The following is a 20111-nucleotide window of genomic DNA, read 5'->3' on the forward strand; positions in this document are numbered from 1 at the left end:
CCCTCAAAAAAAATTATAGAATGTACTTCTTTCATTTTTTGTTAGATGCATCACTTTCTAAAAAAGGAAGTTTCAATTTAGATACATCACTTTTTTAAAAAATTAATCCTTTCGTCTCATAATACTTGACACAATTACCATTTTTGTCCGTCCCAAAATACTTGACACGTTACTAAATATGAAATGAGGCCACTAATAAAAAAAATATATTTCCTACACTCTCTTTGGGACCATAAACCCCAAAACCCAATTAAATCCTACATTTCTCTCCTCACTACCCCTACCTCCCCTACTTTTAGTTTTCTTACAATATAAAAATACAAAAGAGAATCTTTTAAATAATAAACAAATGTTTTGAATGGATTCACTTGTAGTTTTTTTAAACTACGTGTCCACCCCAACGTCTCAAATATTATGGGACTGGGGGTGTAATGAATTTTCTCTATCTCTTTCCTATCACACGGGTCTACTTTAATCTTTCTATCTAAGCTTTCTCTCTCATCTACAAAAATTGTCCAGGAGTCCACAATTTTAAAATGATGCAACTAAAAAGAATCGGAGGAAGTATTTTTCTAGTTAACCTCAATAAATGCAGTTAAAAATTGGCCAATCATCATTAGTTTAACGGAACAGTTCAACATAACTCAGAAGCGGGAAGCCGGAAATTGTCATTCAAGATAACACCAACAACCTTCAATGCACACGCAATTTCAACCTTTGGCAATATTAAAGCTTTCATAGTTGAAACACTTGCTCTCCACAAAGGCTTCCTTTTTGCGATTGGAAAATGTATCAAAAATTCAAAACACATTCATATTAAAGGCAACAATCTAATAGTTATCAACTCAGTTAAAAGGTTTTATGGCAACTCTGTGGCAATTGAATCATATTATTGCACACATATGACTTATCCTCAGCAATTTTGATAGGTCGTAGTTGGAATATTCGACTGTATATCGTGTAATCGTGAAACAAATTGAACAACTGATTGAATAACTTATATTGGTCATTTAATTAGTGGTAATTTGAATATTGTACCTTACAAACTCTATTTTATTTCCTATCTTAGTATCAAACGCATTTTGTAGTTCCCTTGCGGGTCTTCCTAATACTTTTTCATCCCTTTCACAAAAAAAGAAAAAAAAAATTATCAATCTAAATTACAATTTTAAAAAAAATAAAAACTAAGAAATTTTGGAAACATTAATTCCTATCACACCTTGATAAAATTCCAAAACTACCCATTTATAAAGACTACATGAGTGAGGATTTGGATAATTTGTAAATTTAAGATTTTTCTTTCATTCCTCCATGAATCGTCACTCCACTCCACATTTCTCCCATGGAATCCCTCCAATCATGCTTTCTCTCTCCAACTCCACTCCTCAAAACCCACCTAAAACCCCAACCCCTCTTCCCAAATACCCGCACCATAGCCAAATTCAGGTGCTCCGTCACCCCTGATCCATGGTCCCTCAGCGACGGCAACACCGCCCCAAAACCCCGCTCCAAAAACCCCAAAAACCCACTTTCCGACGACAACGCCCGTCGCATAATCAAGTCCAAAGCTCGCTATCTTAGCACGCTTCGAAGAAACCAGGGCCCTCAAGCTCAAACCCCCAGGTGGGTCCGCCGTACGCCGGAGCAGATGGTTCAGTACTTGGAGGATGACAGGAATGGTCATTTGTATGGTAAACAGGTTGTTGCTGCAATTCAGGTTGTTAGAAGCTTGTCGCAGAAAACTGAAGGTAGTTATGATATGAGGAAAGTAATGGGTTCTTTTGTTGCTAAGCTTACTTTTAGGGAGATGTGTGTTGTGTTGAAGGAGCAAAAGGGTTGGCGCCAAGTTAGGGATTTTTTTGCTTGGATGAAATTGCAGGTGGGTTTGTTTAATTGCTTTCTTTGTGTTTTGATGGCATTTTGATTGTGTTTTTAGTTGAATTGTATTGGATTTCTGTTGGGGTTTTTAATATTTGGAAATTTTGATGTGAGATTGTGGTATTGCTTATATTATGGTGTAGGCTAGAATGGTTGGACACGGGTATGTGTCCAAGTGTTAGACATGGCCGTAATATAATAACTTAGCATGATTTTGGTTTAGAGTGAAGTGTTTGAGTGTTGTACCCATGTCAGAGTGTTGAGTATCTAACATAGAACTTGAGGTGAATCCAAGGGTCAGACACTGCCATTTTATGAAAACTGCGCATGATCTTGGTCTATAATAAAGTGTGCAAGTGTCATACCCATCTCAGAGGGTATCGGTATCTAATACCGTTAATGAGGTGAATGAAGAGTCTGATTAACATAGTTTGTAAGAATTTAGTTTTAGACTTTTAGAATTTGCGAATTGTCTATTGGGGAGATAGATATATGTGCATGTCTTTGACTGATCTTTTACATGAAAATTATTGCTGTCAAGTTTTGGAATTAGGAAAGTTATGGTGTGCTAGGATTTCTGTATTCAAGAGTTGTTTTATCTTGGTTGTTAATGAATCTATAGGTTGGAAAATTATATGCTGCAGGGTGTGTTGCGATTCTACTCAACTAAGAATATCTTGACTGAGATGTGAGAGTTGAATGCATTGGGAAGCAGCTAGTGATTCACCTACTTTATCCTTGGAACAGTTTGATACCTTTGTTTTTACTTGGCTGAGCTTATCAGAGTTGTATTACGACAGTACAATTATGAATCTTCAATAGGAAATTTGGTGGACAAAGTTTTATCAAAATACAACTATAGTAAAGCAAGTTGTTGTGTGCAGCCAAAGTTGATCACTACTTACCCTAGACCAAAATGAATCATTTTCATTGCTTCATTTGATTTGAATAATGAGTATGTACTGAAGTTATTGATGCGCTTGGAACAGTTGTGCTACCGTCCTAGTGTTATTGCCTACACAATTGTTTTGCGTGCATATGGTCAAGTTGGGAAGATTAAGCTGGCTGAAGAGACCTTTCTAGAGATGCTTGATGCAGGGTGTGAACCTGATGAAATTGCCTGTGGGACTATGCTGTGTACATATGCTAGATGGGGACGACACAAAGCTATGCTATCTTTTTACATGGCTGTGCGAGAGAGGGATGTGCTACTTTCTGTAGCAGTTTATAACTTCATGCTGTCATCCTTGCAAAAGAAGTCACTCCACCAACATGTGATACAGATATATAAAGACATGATTGATAAGAGGGTTGTACCTAACCACTTTACCTTCACGGTTGCCATCTGTTCACTTGTTAAGGAAGGTCATTTTGAAGAGGGATTGAAAAATTTCAATATGATGAAAAGCCTTGGTTTTGTACCTGAAGAGGTCACTTACAGCCTTCTGATCACATGTAACATCAAAGAAGGCAAGCAAGATGAAGCATTGAGGCTTTATGAAGAAATGAGATATCAAGATATAATACCAAGTAATTTTACTTGTGCTTCTCTGTTAAATCTCTATTATAAGAATGGAGATTACTCAAAGGCACTGTCTCTATTTTCAGAAATGGATAGGTACAAAATCCGAGCTGACGAAGTCATTTATGGTTTACTTGTAAGGATATATGGTAAGCTTGGTCTTTGTGAAGATGCAGAAAAGACTTTTGAAGAGGCTGAAAGATTGGGTCTGCTTCGTGATGAGAAAACATATATAGCAATGGCACAAGTGTATTTTAGTTCAGGAGAATATGTGAAAGCTTTGCATACCATGGAGGTGATGAAGTCTCGAAATATACCATTCTCCAGTTTTTCCAATTCAATCTTGTTGAAGTGTTACAAGATGAATGGAGATCTTGGATCTGCTGAAGCAACATTTCAGTCTTTATCCAGTATTGGAGTCCCGGATTCAAGATCTTGTAATGACATGCTCAACATGTTCTTAAGACAAACATTGCTTGAGAAGGCTAAGAATTTCATTCTTCAGATAAGGAAGGACAATGTTATGTTTGATGAGGAGCTCTGCAGGACAGTGATGAAGGTATACTCTAAGGAGGGAATGCTTAGAGAAGCTGAGCAATTCATTGAAGATGTAAGTGGAAATGGATATATGGAAAATAGCAGCTTTATTCAAACTGTTTCCATGATTTTGAAATCAGAAGATGGGAAGTTTGAGAAAGAAAAAGGTCACTCGGTAGTCCCTGCTTCCCTTGATACTAATGCACTGGAGCTTATGCTTTGTCTTTATCTAGCAAATGGTAACAGAAATAAGATAGAATACACGCTTGATTTTTTACTTGGAGCTGCTGATGGCTTATCTGTTGCAAAACGACTCATCGGAAAGTTTATACATGAAGGTGAAGTTGGTGTCTTCTGGAATTTGAAATGGTGTTGCATCTTATTTTAGCGTATTATCAATTGTTCAGTTACAAACTCAAGCAATATTTATCTTGTTGAGTTTTTCTTGACGATTGACATTTTACTTGGTGTAGGTGATGCTTCTAAAGCTGAAATCCTCTGTGATCTATTAATTGAAAGAGACTCAAAGGAAAATGGTGGAATCTTGGCTTCAATGATTAGTTTGTATGGAAAGCAACATAATCTGGAAAAAGTGAAAACACTATTTTCAGCTGTGGTGAATTCTGCTAATTGCGGGGCCGAAATATACAATTCCATGATTGATGCCTGTGTTAAATGTGGTGAACCTAGGGACGGTTACCAGGTTTTCAAGGAATGCACAAAAAGAGGAATTTGTTTGAGTCCCTTTGTCATCAGTGTGCTTGTGAACCATCTAACAAATCGTGGTAGGGTATTGGCTCATCTTTAGTCAAGTTCTGTTCTTTTTGTAGTAGAAATGTATTAGTGTGTGGTTGTATATAGTTGATGCCTTGATCTGTTTCCTTCTTCTAACATAGTTATTCACTTATTCTGCCCTAGGGATGTATCGGGAAGCAGAGGATGTGATTAGCAGAAGTTTGCATGACAACTTGGTTCTTGACACTATTGCATATAATACATTTATTAAGGCAATGTTAGAAGCAGGTTTGGTTGGGGAGTTTTATTTTAAAGTCTTTTTCTGTCAAGTACTTCGATATAATACGAGAAAGACAATGATAGCTGATGCCTGGCATAATACTTTCACAGGTAAATTGCATTTTGCTGCGAGCATATATGACCGCATGCTATCATCTGGAGTTTCCCTGTCAATACAGACGTATAGCACTATGATCAGGTTAGGTAGCCTCCTCACTGAAAAAAATAATGCATTAACAAGGGGAAGGAAAGCATGTCTTACTTTCTTTTGGTGTATTATTATTTGGTTGGTGTAGTGTTTATGGAAGACAAAAGAAGCTAGATAAGGCCGTAGAGATGTTCAACATGGCACAGAATATGGGCATATCTTTGGATGAGAAAGTTTACACTAATCTAATTAGCATATATGGAAAGTCTGGTATGGTTTTCCACGAAGTCTTATGCCTTTTCATTTACTTGGTTTCTCCATGCATATAATCTATGCCCCATAAGTCTCTTTCCTTTTTGGAGCTGTAACTCTTTGCTTATCCACCATATGATTACAATGGAGAGATAACTTTTTTTTTGCAGGAAAAGCTCAAGAAGCATCTGCATTGTTCGCTAAAATGAGGGAGGAAGGCGTAAAACCTGGAAAGGTGAATTTTTCTATGTTGCTTACTTTTTGAATACTCGTTGTATTAAGAAGTGATTCATGACATTAAACCTTTCAGCTATGGGGAAGAGAGAGGGTGGATGTAGTTCCTCATGATATACGTATTACTTAGTATGATATTTGTTAAACTAATGTTGCCTGCCCCTGCTCTTCTAAGGGTGCTGATCTATGTCACTCCAATGTTGCAGATAAGCTACAATGTTATGCTAAATGTATATGCTTCTGTGGGACTTTATTCCGAGGCAGAGGAGCTTTTTAAGATCATGCAGCAAGATGGGCGCTATCCTGATTCCTTTACTTATCTTGCCCTTATTAAAGCTTACACAGAGAGTATGATATACCAAGAAGCGGAACAAACGATTGCATCCATGAAGAAAGAAGGAATACAACCTTCTTGTGCTCATTATAATCTCTTGATATCAGTCTTTGCCAAAGCTGGTTTAATGGAGGAAGCTGATCGTGTTTTCAACACAATGCTTGCTTCTGGATTAAAACCTGACGTTGTATGCTGTAGGACCATATTACGGAGTTACTTGGAATATGGATATGTGGATAAAGGAATTTCTCTCTTTGAAAGGATTCAACAATATGCAAAGGCAGACAGATTTATCATGAGTGCTGCTATTCACTTGTACAAAGCTGTGGATAAGGGTCATCAGGCAGATGTCGTCTTAAAATCAATGAACGACATGGGGATTCCATTTTTGAGAAGCCTTGAAATCGGAAGCAGGATAGGAACTTCCTAGAAGTTAGTGGACATATTTTTGAGTTCGAAATTGCAGTTCTTGTTTGTAGGTGAAAATTTTAGAAGATTAGCTAGAAATACAGAACACCAAGTATACAGTTTCCATGATTTTGTATAGTATCTTTGTTGGAACTCTTGGGAGGATGGTTGACTGGGTTCTATTGGTTTGTTGTTAAGGCTACTCTTTTTCATAATTTAATTGTTTCCAATGATAATGTATGCAGAATTACTTTGTATTATGGATTACGAGTATAATCATAATTTATTCTTGAACATTTGTACATGTATTTTATATATATTTTTTTATTAATTAATAGTAAAACAAAAACATGTAAAATCGATAAACTCTGCTAAGGACCCGTCGAAAATATAAAAAAAAAAAACTCTGATAAGGAAAGAACCTTCGAACCTTAAGACTCGATTGGGGCTACTAAAGGAGACCTACAACTCTACGAGTGCTCCATATGGGTCGGATTACTTCATCACTGTAAGATATTGATTTCTGCTGTATTGGGCCAACAATGAAACTGTAAATGGGTAAATGGATCTTACCTCAAAATAGTAGCAAGACCCAGATATCTCAACACCTTTCTTCTTCCAACTCAATTGGTATTTTTCTCTCTCCTCACCTTTCACTTTCTCTCTCTTCTTCTTCCTTCTGCACTTCGATCAATCAATTGAAGATGGCGTTGAGCTTGCTCAGAAATCTTGCTAAATCAACAGCTTTGCGTTCGAATGCTAGGAGTTTCTGCATCGTTAGCACTGAAGTCGTCATCTCTCACACTGATAAATGGATGCAGGTAAACCCTATGTTTTTCCCCTTTTTTTTTTTTTTTTTTTGCAGATTCTCTTACTTTTCTATAATTTTTATGCAATAATCATCTTTCTAATTGATATTAGATCTGTATTGGTTTTGATTTTGATTTTGATTTTAATTTGATTAAGTTTCCTCCAATTTTAATCTGTGTTTTCTGCTATATCAAATTAAGGTTTAGGATTATTGATTCTGACTTGTAGCCTTTTCGATTAGAACTAATGTTGAAATATTTGTGAATGTTTCTGGGGGTAAATTAGTGCAATGGCAATTAGGTGTTTAACTTTCTTCTAATTTTTCAAGTTGGATACTATAATCTTTTTAATTGTTTGACCAACATTTGGTTTATGTTCTATCAAATTAGAGACTCAGGTTTGACATTGACCTATAGGTACCGTGAGGAGAAATAAAAAGTGAAAATTTTGGTTTTTCTTTGTTAATTAGTTAAGTTAGTGATAAACAGGTTATTGATAAGATGGATTATTCAAGTTATTTGCCAATTTGAAATGAATGCCAGGTGGAAATAAAAGTTTTGTTCGTATAAAACACAAGACAATTGATGATATTTCGGCCTTAGTTAAGCGATTATTGTGTATAATTTTGTTAGCTCCTTGGAATATTTCTGAATCTGGATTGTGATAAGACAGATAATTGATAAGCCCTTGTCGAATGGTTCTTTCAAGGATCGATGTGTCTTCTTTCTCCTAGAACAAAGGAAATTTCACCTTTAATTGATGTGTGTAGTCCTTCGCTTGAGTCATTATTGTCTATAATGTTGTTAGTGATTGATACTTATGTGAATAGTTTATTAAACCCATGTATTTGTGTGTTTTGTTGTGTCTATAATCTTTTCATAGTGTATGAACTCAACCCATTTTCAAGAGCTTGAACAATGAAGTGGACGAGAAATTTTGGCAAAGCTCTTTTCTCTTTACCCTTATCCTGTTCAAAGTTGAGAGCCTTTATCTGATGACATTAGAAAAGTTTCCATTACGACACGAAGAACTACTCCTTTCCTTTTTAAAAAAAATAAAATAAATTTATTTGACAGAACAAATAAAAAGTATTCTTTTTGTTGAACAACTGACTGCAATTCTGCCTCTAAGACGTTAATCTTTAGGTTTTTCTAATTCTTTTTTATTTAAAGATTTGATTTGCTTGTGGAGTTTAAGGTCTGATTACTAGTTAAGAGCTTCAATTAGCAATATAGCATGAAGAATTACTACAGTATATAATTGATATAAAGGCTATCTGAGCTAAAAGATTTACTGTACCATTCAGTTTTTAAGAAAGAATCTGTTTTCTCATGATCATGACAATCTCATTGGGCTCTATTACCTCTGTAAGCTTTCATTGTGGTAATTTTCTTCCAGTTGATATAAATTTCAAGATTAATTTATGGTCACCTTTGGCCAAAAGCTCATGTAAAGGAGATGTTATAGTTTAAAGCCTTTTTTTTTTTGTGTATCTTGCTCTGGTTTTCTCCCCATTGCTCAATATTTTCACTGGCGATTTTGATATTCTTCTTAGCAATCTGTTCTACTTTTAATTTAAGCCATTGTAGCAATAGAAAGTCAGATTTCTCATTTATCATTTTTAAAAGGGCATCTTGTTTCCTTGTGGGTTGTGGCCCTTCATGCTGTATATCAGAACCACTTAATTATTATAAAGATGTAATCTTAGAGTGAATTTTCTGCTAACCCTTTCTGTCTGATAAACTAAAAAGAATCAAACAAAACCTAACCCTGTAAATTTGATCCTTGAAATTAGATTACCTTACTATTGATTATCTATTAGGTGGTGAATTCTTCTGTCATACTTTCCAACCTGTCTTTATTACAATTTCTCTGACTCTCTATTCTTAAAGCACACCACCAGCTGTTCTAGGATCCTTTTATGGTTGTGCATTGATATACGAGATATTATAATGTACTGCATGTTTACAGTATTCATTTGCTATCGTTGTAGGATAAAAGCAAGAAATCTCCAATGGAGTTGATCAATGAAGTACCTCCCATTAAAGTGCAAGACCGAATAGTTGCATGTGAAGGAGGTTAGATTGAGTTGATTTTTTTTCTTTTTTATTTTTAAATTTAATTCCTACTATATTAAGTAGACACTATGCAAAAAAATTTATGCTGACATACCACATAGCTTCGAAGAGCCTAAAATCATTAAATCAATTGACTTGTTCTATTGTGTTTTTTCTTGGTGACAGCTAAGAATCCTCTGGGGCACCCTGTTGAGTTCATATGCCTTGACTTAGACGCTCCAGCAGTCTGCAAATATTGTGGCCTGCGCTATGTTCAAGATCATGGTCATCATCATTAGAGCTGATTTACCATTTTGTGCATGTAATTCCCCGCTTGAATCTGAAATTCGGGGGAATAATTGTCAATGTAGTTTGCATTATTGCATCCTCTTTTCATGTAAGCCTTGAGTGCTTTGGCACTTTGCTTCACAGAATGCCAACAATTTGATTCAATGAACATAGCTGATGCGACGGAAAATAACGAAATACCTATGTCATTTTGTTTTCATGATTGTTATTCTTATTTCCTTGACAACCCATTAAGGTACCTCGTCCATTTGCAATTAATTGTCATTGCACAAGATATTCTTAATAATTTAGGATCCAGTTAACTTGTACAGAACCTTAAAAAATAATTGGGATCCAAAAATGTATTAAATTGAGATTTTAGAACCAATTTATTCATTTGATGTCAAAATTGTATCTGAATCAAAATTTTCTATAATGATTTTATTGTACAAAGTGTTAACAAGCACCATGTCATTTGTCAGATACATCAGAAAAAATAAACCTCTGGAGCCACGTTGAACTTCATATTTCTACACTGTGATGTTAAATATGCCAAAATTTCCCACAAATAGGGGCAAAATTATGACCAACATCAATGTGGATGATGAAAAAAAATTCCTGTGCTTAACCTATCCGTCTTCACAGCGCCAACAAAATAATAGCAATAATCTCAGCAATAAAAGATAATGTGCTTTGCCTATATAAGTCATCTACGATTTCATCGAGTTACTTTCTTCAGTCCCAGCCAATTTCTTTCTTTGTTGGTGTTCTGCGACCTTGTAATCTACAACCTCACGGAACAATTGAGGATCAAGGATGCAATTTTCACTGCCATAAACAGCTGCTTGAACTCCAGCCATTAGCTTTGCTATCTCTCTTCCTGAGAATCCCTCAGTCTTAGCTGCAGCCTCTCTGAGCAAGTCATCAGTCAATCCTGTAATTTCTATCTTTTGCTGCTGCTTCTGAAACAACTGTGAAAACAACCCAGGTTTTCTTGATCCAGCTTGTGCTATATACTTGTCAAGATAGAGTTTTAGCAACTTAAATCTTTCATCCTCTCCAGGTAATGGGAATTCGAGAACTTCATCAATACGATCACCCACTGCTGAATCAAGATCTCCGGGTCGGTTTGTGGCAAGAGCTAGGACTATGTCCTTGGACTGATCACCTGTTCGAAACAGGAGTGCATTGAGTGCACTCCTTTGAGCTTCACTCATGTACATTTTGTTTCGTCTGGAAAATGTCAATTAAGAGCGTGAGAACCAGAGGTAATAAATGGATCATGAAAGCAAATTACTAACATGCATGAAGGACAAGCCAAAACTCTTTTAAAATGGTGTAAGCAGAATCTTTTATGCCCCACGGGAAACCACGACAACATCTGATTTATTTTAGGGTTAATTGTACAGTTTCTTTGGGGGGGGGGGGGATTAAATTCCAACGCTGACAAATAATAGTTTGTATGTTACACAAAAAGTTCTGATGTGTAACTGTGATGAGTTATTACTGAGCATCAAAGAAAATTTCCAGAAATAGGAAGAGTAGCACATTAGAAATGAAGTAACTTACTCGCAAAGGAAAGCATCAGCTTCATCAATAAATAACAATAGACCCCTATTAGACTTCTTTGCCCAGTCAAACAGCTGGTGTATCTTCGTAACAGCTTGTGCCCCTAGCGGGGCAACATCTCCACCAGTCATCAATGCGTAGTCCAATCCCTGATAAGACGCAGAACAAAAAATGAGATCTCTTATGTACGCTGAAAGTTCAAGAAGCATAAATCATGCCTACAATTATTTCCCCTCTTTAATAAAGCATATTTTTGATATACGTTAAATCACAGTAAAAAGGAGCATGATTTGTCCTATTTTAAGGTAGAACAAGACCAGTATTTCAATTATGCAGGGTTAGACATATATGTCAAGTATTAAGAGTTAAAGACTATTAACAAGCTATATTACCAAAAAAAAAAAAAAAAAAAAAAAAAAAAAAAAACCTTGATCCGTGTTCCCAAATAACTCAAAAATTATACAGTAGAATATAATTTTGATGGATTAATCAAGACAATTCAAAGACAAATTGTACGAGTAAGATGCCATACAGATTTACGAGCCAGCTCTCGTGCAGCCATTGTTTTCCCTGTTCCTGGAGGGCCATAGAAAAGCATATTACGGAATGGTGCTTGATGAGCTTTTGTGTTTGCAGTTGCAGAAGCTAGCTGCTGGATTCTCTTCTGGAGAGAAGGGTGTAAAATAACATCTCCAAAACCATTTCCATTCTTGGAAACGTTTCCTCCAGTAGAACGGAGTGTGCTCATGAGACGGGGAACAACACCAGACCAGGGATATTTTCCTCTAGAGGATTCTCTGATTAATGATGGCTGTCCCAGTATCCTGTCTACATAACTCCATACTACTTTAGCTCCTTCTCTGCAAAATGAGAAACAAGAAAAAAAGTCTTTCAAAGATTGGAACACAGATTGGAAGTTCAGAAGGCAAAAGCCATATATAGCTAAACGCCTACACAACCCAAAACATGTGCATGTACCAGTACATACACTCAATCTCCCTCCAAAACTCCATTTTTTGGTCTTTTCCTTTTTTTCAAAACTTATTTACACATCTTTTTCTTCTACTAATGGCAGCAGTCCGCTTCCAATATGGACTATAGCTCAACAAAATAGAAAAAAAAAACATAGGTTGAATCTAGAACTCAAGATTGATAATAGTACAAACCACATACATACAAACAATCACATATACAATACAACGAAAATAGTCTACTCACTGTTTAGTCATAAGGAAAAATATATCAGTCACACAAACCATCACAAAAGTAGGCTGCCTTTCCACATAGGAGTGAGCAGAAAATTTAATTAATCACCTAAAATCATATCAGTGAAGTTGGTGCAGGGAAAAACATCATAAAAAAGCTGTAAACCAAGCTTTGGCCAGCAACCACTAGATGAAGCTCATCCCCCTATATAGACCATGATGGGATGCCTTGAATCAAGCACTTTGAACCAAGCATTGTGTGTGTGTGTTGGGGGGTGGGGTGGGGAATCTTAGAGTACAGTTTAAAATCTCTGCAAGACAAAACCTAGTCATTCTGTATTCAGTACTCTAACCTAATCAATATTTGTCCCTTTGCATGAGGACATAGCCAACAAACAGTTAGTGAACCCTGTCAACCTGTCATTATTTTTTGTTGATTTATTACTTAAGACCCTGAGTTGAGCTGGGCATGGGCCGTGCGGCACGGGCACGGCACGACATTGGCCCGGCACGGCACGATGACCGAAGAGTGGGCCGTGGGCCATGCCGTGAACAAAGTTTGGAAATTTCAGCACAAGCCCGCGGGCAGCACGCCAATTTCGGCCCGTGGCACATCCCGCCAGCACGGCAAGGCTCGGCTCGGTTAAAACGGCTACTTTTCAACGTTAGTATGCGCCAACAGCTATGAAACGGCTAGTTTTTTCCATTTCTACCGGTTAGTTTCTATTCCTAACGGCTACTTCATCTAATTCCCTATAAATACATCACTTCATCATCCAATTTTTTCCACAATTCATTCATCAACTCATTTATTCTCTTATTCTCTTATTATATGCATTGTTGCTTTTTGCTAAATAATTATAAAGATGTATAATAATAAAAAATAAAATTAATTATAATAACGGTTTTTTCACCAAACACCCCTGAGTTTTAACATAATTTACCAGATACCACCAACATTTTTAAAATTCACCATATAACATTCAATTTATGAAAATGTCACAACATGTCATTTCCGTTAACTCAGTTAGTCATTAACGTTAATTGTGCCACGTGGAAGTTTGTAATTGGCTATTTGGTTCTTATATTAATATTATTTATTTAATTAATTAACTTTAGAAAAATTATTTTAAAAACTAAAAAAAAAAAAAAAACACCACCATTACAAGCCACCACCGGCGACAACCCCGACCCCAACCACTTCCTTGCTGGCCGTCGACCATCCCCTTCCCCCGCCGGCGACAACCCTGACGTAGCCGCCACCTTAGCCGAATTCCCTAGCCATCACCTTCGTCGAATTCAACCCCTCCCCGCCTTTCCACCTAAGTCGAAAACCCAACCACCACCTCAAAACCCCTTCGCCGGCAGCCCAAACCCTCTCTCACACGTCGCCATCACCTAACTTGCCGGAAACCACCATCACGAAACCCCAAAACACTAAAATTGAAACCCTAGATTTTGGTTTAAGGGTTTCGGCGTACGTGGTGGTTCAGTGCGGTGGAGATGGCACCGGGACGGGGCGAATTCATTCGCGGACGCGGGGGAGGGGGTTTAGGCGTCGGCTGATGATTGGGGGAGGGTTTTTCGAGGGATATAGTGGGTTTTTCGAGGGAGATGCGGGCACAGTGGTTCAGGGGAAGGGGAAGGGGAGGATCGGCGGGGGGTTTTGGTCGGATTTTGCGTCGGCGCGGGGGTTCAGGTCAAATTTCGTGCCGACGGGGGGTGTCGGGATAGGGTGGTGGCTGGGTTTTTTTCCTTTTTTTTTTAATTTTTTGATAATTAAATAATTATTCTAAAATTAAATGATTTAGAAGGGGACCAATTATATGTTGCCACGTGGCAGTATTAGCCTTAATGACTAAGGGTGTTAACACCCATTAGTCATTAATGACATGTTGTGACATTTTCATAAAACTAAATGTTATATGGTGAATATGAAGAATGTTGGTGGTATTTGGTGAATAATGTTAAAACTCAAGAGTATTTGATGAAAAAACCGTAATAATAAAAATAGCATAAATAATTTTAAAGAACTATAATAATAAAAATAAGAATAATAAAAAGAAGTATAATACTTTAATAATAAAAAAACATAAACATAAATTAATAAAATTATTTATATAATATATTGATTTATAAAAAATAAAATAAAATTTTATGGGCTGCCGGTGCCCGGCCCGGCCCGGCACACCAAGCAGTCAGGTATGTAAGCCGTGCCGTGCTGTGGATTGGGGTGTGCCAATTGGTGACCTGGCACGGCACGGCCCGCCAGGATCCACGCACGGCACGACACAACCCACCACCAGGCACGGCCCATGGCGGCCCGACACGGCGCGATGCCCAACTCTAACCCTGAATCATGATCTAGCCCTTGCATGGGCAAACATAAGATGCAAATGAATCCAAAAGCTTTAATCTTTAGGGTCTTCCACCAGAGCACACAGCACTTTGAATACTGCATGCTAATATTTAGATAGTAGATTCTGATTCACGAACATAATATTCCCAATTAAAATGGAAATGTATATTGATTTGCAAGGAGGGGCAAGAGTCAATTCAGTCCTTAGACAAAGGTCTTCAAATCCTGAAGTAGTTATTCTTAATCTAAGACCAGGGTTGCCAAATTATCAATATAACTCCAATGTGAGAGCCTAGTGGATCTTACAGCTGACACTATAACTCACAAGAACAGGTACAGCCATTTTTAGGCACAGGGAGGCGTCCTATGAGCTAACAAGACTTTTATACATCATAACTTGAAACATTAATCAATGCACAGATGTGCAGTTTGTGCAACCCTAAGATACCTTTAAGAGGGAATACAAACAGAATTATACATGACTCAAACCCAAGCAATGTTCCAAGACAAACAATGCTTTAAAAACTTGGATGAAATGATTTAGCAGATAAGATACGGAGTATAAAATACTCAGATAAAGAATTTCAATAAAATAGTTATACATTTTCTATATTTCGCATTTGATATCTTTCTCTCTCTCTTTCTGATGAGAAGGATTGGTGTGCAACGTTTTCACTGACTATGCATGGGTTTTTTAACTTGAATGTACATATATTGATTTTCGAGCTCATTATATTATTATTCAATTTTCGGAAATATAAGATTATGCACATTATGTTCAACCTTGTGCAGAACTAAGTTCAAGCAAATATCAGTCCTTGTAAATAACTTATATGATCAACTCGAATATACCACCTTGAGCACATTCCACAATGAAACTACCAGGTATGCCTGAAAACTTACCCACTTGTATCAAAAACCATCTCAGCTAATGGAGAGAGAGAGAGAGGCATGTAAAGGGGTTAAGGGAATGCGAAGTGTCAATCTACAGGTGAATCTATTTGGCCTGTTACATATATAATTAGGTAGCAAGATAAGAGAACAAACTAAAAATAAAATGCAACCAATAACAGTTGGACAGCATAGCAGGAGTACATTTATGTAAAATCTAAGCTTCCAACAGACCTTGTGGTGTATATGCCAGCAGCGAGAGCAGTAACCCCGCCAACAGCAACAATAAGCTTATTTTGATCTGTCAATATAGCTCGGAATCCTCCTAAATAAAGTAATAAAGAAACAAAATCAAGCTAATAGTAATGGAGATAAGAAGCTACATTGAGGAAGAGGGATCAATATTTGTACAGCGAGATTGAATTTTCTATACATAAGGAGAAATAAACTGAAACTGAACAGACACTTGATTAAGATTTTGCACAATTTACTTTTCATAAATAACAATAAAAAGGAATTTGATTGAGCAAAGGAAATCAATCAAGCCATGCTCAAGCATGAAATAGCCCTGAGAACATGGCCACTTCATTAACAGAATTTCAGCACAAGACAATCCACTAAAAACTCGATCACAAAATGGCCGTATGGCACTGTAATAAAGAACGGAAAAATTATAAAAAAAAAAATAAAAAAAAAAAAGGAAAGAAAAGACATGATAACAACAACAAACAGAAACCGATATACGATACTTCAAAATTGAGACACAGGATGTACAAATAATCATTTAATGTGCAAAACAAATCAAACAAAGCAAAATAAAGACTAATAAAAATACCTCCAATATGATCAAAAGTGGTGTTTATAGCTGAAACCCATTTCTCTGTCTCTTTTTTTGCACGTTCCCCAAACAAACGTAAATTAACCTCTTCCAACAACTTGGCTTCATGAGCTCTCCCTTCTGCTTCTGCCATTGACTTTACTCTAAGGGTTTCCCGCTCTATTTCTGCCTTCTCTTTTTCAGTTTTGATACGTTGTGCCTGTATCTGCTCTTCTGTTTGTCTCCTAGCAGCTTCTACTCTTCTAGCCATCTCCCCTTGCATCTCCACAAGCTCCCGATTTCTAGCTCTTTGTTTCTCATGCTCTTCCTGTCAAAGGGTAAAATTAAGTTTCTCATACATAATTACATACACACTTCGATGGTAACAAAAGTAATCATATTACATACATCACTACGTTTCTTTTTCAATGAATCTTCATATTTTGCCAACTGCGATTTAATTTCTGCCGTTTGCTTATTCAATTTCTGCTGTTCTCCATACATCACTTTCTGCTTTTCCTGCATGAACAGAGAAACAATGCTAAACAAAATATAATAAAAGTCATTGAAAGAGGCAAACAAAAATTCTAACAAGATCTAAAACTTTAAAAAAGCAAGAAATTCCAATAAGCAAAATACACCACCAACATCTCCTCACCTTCTAAATCTCTACATACATTTAAAAAACCGACCCCCCCCCCCTCCCCGGGGGCAAACAAAATTCTAACAAGATCCAAAACTTTATAAAAGCAAGAAATTCCAATAAGCAAAATACATCACCAACATCTCCTCACCTTCTAAATCTCTACATACATTTAAAAACCGAAACACTCCCACCCCCTCTCCACAGCCCCGAGTTTATATAAGTTCACAGCCTTATTAACATCCTAAGGTAATTATGAAATTAACTTTCTGTTAGCCATAGACATATGATCACCAATGACGGCCATGAAGAAAATCCAAGTCACAGTTCAAAACTTACAGTGAAACCGAACAGGCCTTATGTCAACTTAATACGGTTTAGTTGCTAGTCTTGCTACCATTATTAGAGATATATGCTCATTAAATCAAACTCATCATCAAAAACTACAATGTAATTCCAACATTAATTCAGACAACTAAGTAAACAGTATCAAGAAAAACCCAAATAATTTACAAATTAAAGTTTGTCAACTTACTAACTCAGCTTGATTTGCCATTGCCTTAAGCTCTTGCGTCTTCATTTCAATCTCTTTCCTCTTCGTTTCTTCCTGCTCCTTTATTATCCCAATCACCTATAAACAGCAAAAAAAAAAAAAAAAAAACAACAAATTATTCACCAAAAAACAACAATCAAATAAAACTTCAAACATTGAAATTCGAACATATTTTAACAAATGAAATTTTTACCGTTTTAGCATCTTTAGACTTCTCAATCCGTTTCAAAGCAGCAACACCTCGTTCCAACGCCTCGGGATCGAACCCAGTAGAAGAAGTTCTGGGGTTATCATTTCTCGGCTTCCTTGGCTTCTCCGGCTCGTCAGACGGCGGCGCTTGCGGCGGAGCATTCCCAGGTTGTGGAAGCTGATTCGGCGAGTTTCCGGCGGAGGGCGGCGGAGAAGGAGAAGAGAAAGGAGGGAAGTTCAAACGAGGTTCAGCGTAAGTGTTATTGGAACCTACAGCAGCAGCAATTGCTGTCATTATCCCTGTTGCGCATACTTTCGCAACCGCCATTGTTGAACCTCTTCTTCTTCTTCAGCTTAATTTTCAGCAGTTTTGATTTTCTAGGGTTAGAAATGATTGAATTGAAATGGGGTTGAATTGAATTGAAATGGGTGGGTTTTAATTTGGGGAAGAAGAAATTGGCTTGATTAGCAAGAAAGATGAATTTGGAGAGAGAAAATGTGAGATAATTTTCAGGGTTTTGGTAGGGTTTGAGACATGGCGGTTTGGAATGTTTGAGATTGTGTTTTTTTTTTTTCTGGGGGGGGGTTTTATTTATACTGAACCGGTTTTTCGGTATTAAACCGGTAGATATTCGGTTTTCTTCCTTTTTTTTTTTGTTTTTGTTTTTGTTCTGTGTATTTCTTGTTATGGGCTTGGGCTATAAAGTAGAAGTGGCACAAGTACAAGACACTATCAATCTATCATTGTTGTTTGAAACTTGGAAGTTGGAACTTGTACTCTTGAAAGTGTATGTGTTTTAATTAACACGCATCTTTAAAATCACGATAAATTAAATGGGGCAAAAATTAAAGGATAAAGGGAATATATGTTAACGCAACAATCCAATTGCATCAACTAATACCATTTTGTTAACTAAACACCTCGTTCGGTCGTTTCTAGTGCATAAACTCTAAGCCCCTTAGATCCTAACACAAGTGTGGTACCTCTGGTCCCTTGGGGGGTTAATGCAGTGCTAAGACCATCCAACTATCCAAGGAGTACAATTTCTCTGCAGGGGATGCTAGTTAGCTTTAGTTGAATTTTTAAGAAACGGCATCTAAGTAGTAATATAGTATGCCTATAAGATTGTCCTATTTTCCTCTATGTATAAAAATGCATGTATGATTTTTCCTAGAAAAGTCTTAAATGGTTTGATAGTATTTCTTCAAATGTAGATGATTAACATATTAATAATGTCTACCAATATATAAATAGTTATCTAAAATTGTAAGTGTTTGCATTATTATCTCATGCACTTGCCACCCTAAAGCATATAGAATAGTGGTTTGGTCTACGTGTAAGAGAAATTAAAAAAATCCCCTAAACCCTAACATCGAAATTGCATCAAATTACCTCTAAAAAAAAATTAAAAAATGCACCGGATTACCTTTTCTTGTGATCTTAGATACACAAATTTATTATTAATATTAGTATGATACGGGTACATCATATTTGAATACTTGCACTATAATACGGAGTAATATATTAATGTTTGAAATACTTCATAATTAAAAATATGCCCTTATACTAATAGAATTACCAACTGTAAAATCTATCATTCCAACATCCTAAAGTAAACTTTGTATCTAATCAAGAAGGCTCCATTACATATACAACATGATTATGCATTTATGCCTGCAAGAAATACGAAGTATGTTTATTAATTAGTCAACACGTAAAAGCACAAGTTTGATTAGCGATAAATCAGAAGATCTTCATAATTAAAATATGGATTGCCGGAAATTAACTCATTTTCAAATGTATACAAGTATATATAAGTTGGACAAATAATCTCAACATGTACGTAGTGTATAGGTGTTTGACAAGTATCTTCGTAAAGAATAATTGTCTAGTTGTTAACATGTGCCTTAAGCTAATTAAGGTGATAAGTTTTTGCTCAACCATGTGCAATACTTGTGAGTTGTAATTTTGTGAAAGAGCCTTGTTTTGTAGGATTAAGAGGAACCAAAATTTTCAAAGGTTTATATATACTTCATCTGTCGCGAAATAATTACTACGTTTCTATGTGATTCTGTAAAATATAGTTAGATTTGTTTTAGTTTACTACTAGTATTTTAAAATTTTACTTGCGTATACTCGAAGATAGGAAGTATATATATTGACAAGCATGGAAGTTTAATGCTTTAAGCATATCATCTACTTCGATATGAAGGAAGTATAACATTAAAATAGTGCTTATATAGTTGTATATAATATAATGAGTAGTATGATGCATTACACATTTACACTTTTTTTTTTTTTTTTTTTTTTTTTTTGAGAACCTTACACATTTACACTTAAAGTACACTTTGACCACATTAAATCATTGATACGGAGGAGTAACCATGAAAAATATTATTGAA

At 36.2% G+C, this 20111-nt stretch overlaps 3 protein-coding genes across 5 annotated transcripts; 2 read left to right on the plus strand and 1 right to left on the minus strand.

Annotated features, from left to right (window-relative positions):
• The first annotated feature begins 848 nt into the window (after positions 1 to 848).
• Positions 849 to 6623, plus strand: LOC110717482 (pentatricopeptide repeat-containing protein At5g27270-like). 3 transcript variants are annotated; one of them, XM_021896194.1, is made up of 8 exons: positions 849 to 1879; positions 2868 to 4275; positions 4411 to 4722; positions 4856 to 4960; positions 5063 to 5150; positions 5248 to 5369; positions 5522 to 5586; positions 5792 to 6623. In XM_021896194.1, exons 1-8 carry the CDS (start codon positions 1343 to 1345, stop codon positions 6347 to 6349), a joined length of 3195 nt encoding a protein of 1064 aa, XP_021751886.1. In that variant the 5' UTR covers positions 849 to 1342; the 3' UTR covers positions 6350 to 6623. The 3 variants fall into 3 exon arrangements, with proteins under 3 accessions (XP_021751886.1, XP_021751888.1, XP_021751889.1); XM_021896196.1 differs by having other exon boundaries at positions 1794 to 1879; positions 2523 to 4275; XM_021896197.1 differs by having other exon boundaries at positions 1801 to 1879; positions 2501 to 4275.
• A 221-nt stretch (positions 6624 to 6844) lies between these two features.
• LOC110717484 (NADH dehydrogenase [ubiquinone] iron-sulfur protein 6, mitochondrial-like) lies at positions 6845 to 9702 on the plus strand. The gene is made up of 3 exons (XM_021896199.1): positions 6845 to 7148; positions 9131 to 9215; positions 9381 to 9702. The coding sequence occupies exons 1-3, from the start codon at positions 6882 to 6884 to the stop codon at positions 9491 to 9493; spliced, it is 465 nt and encodes a 154-aa protein (XP_021751891.1). The 5' UTR covers positions 6845 to 6881; the 3' UTR covers positions 9494 to 9702.
• A 92-nt stretch (positions 9703 to 9794) lies between these two features.
• LOC110717483 (ATPase family AAA domain-containing protein 3-like) lies at positions 9795 to 18621 on the minus strand. Its single transcript, XM_021896198.1, has 8 exons — positions 17713 to 18621; positions 17502 to 17597; positions 16732 to 16842; positions 16342 to 16651; positions 15741 to 15831; positions 11584 to 11911; positions 11052 to 11200; positions 9795 to 10715 (listed from the first exon to the last, which is right to left on the minus strand). Exons 1-8 carry the CDS (start codon positions 18034 to 18036, stop codon positions 10193 to 10195), a joined length of 1932 nt encoding a protein of 643 aa, XP_021751890.1. The 5' UTR covers positions 18037 to 18621; the 3' UTR covers positions 9795 to 10192.
• Positions 18622 to 20111: the final 1490 nt, after the last annotated feature.

Source organism: Chenopodium quinoa, unplaced genomic scaffold (assembly GCF_001683475.1).
Source record: "Chenopodium quinoa cultivar QQ74 unplaced genomic scaffold, ASM168347v1, whole genome shotgun sequence".
Classification (NCBI taxonomy): Eukaryota; Viridiplantae; Streptophyta; class Magnoliopsida; order Caryophyllales; family Amaranthaceae; genus Chenopodium; species Chenopodium quinoa.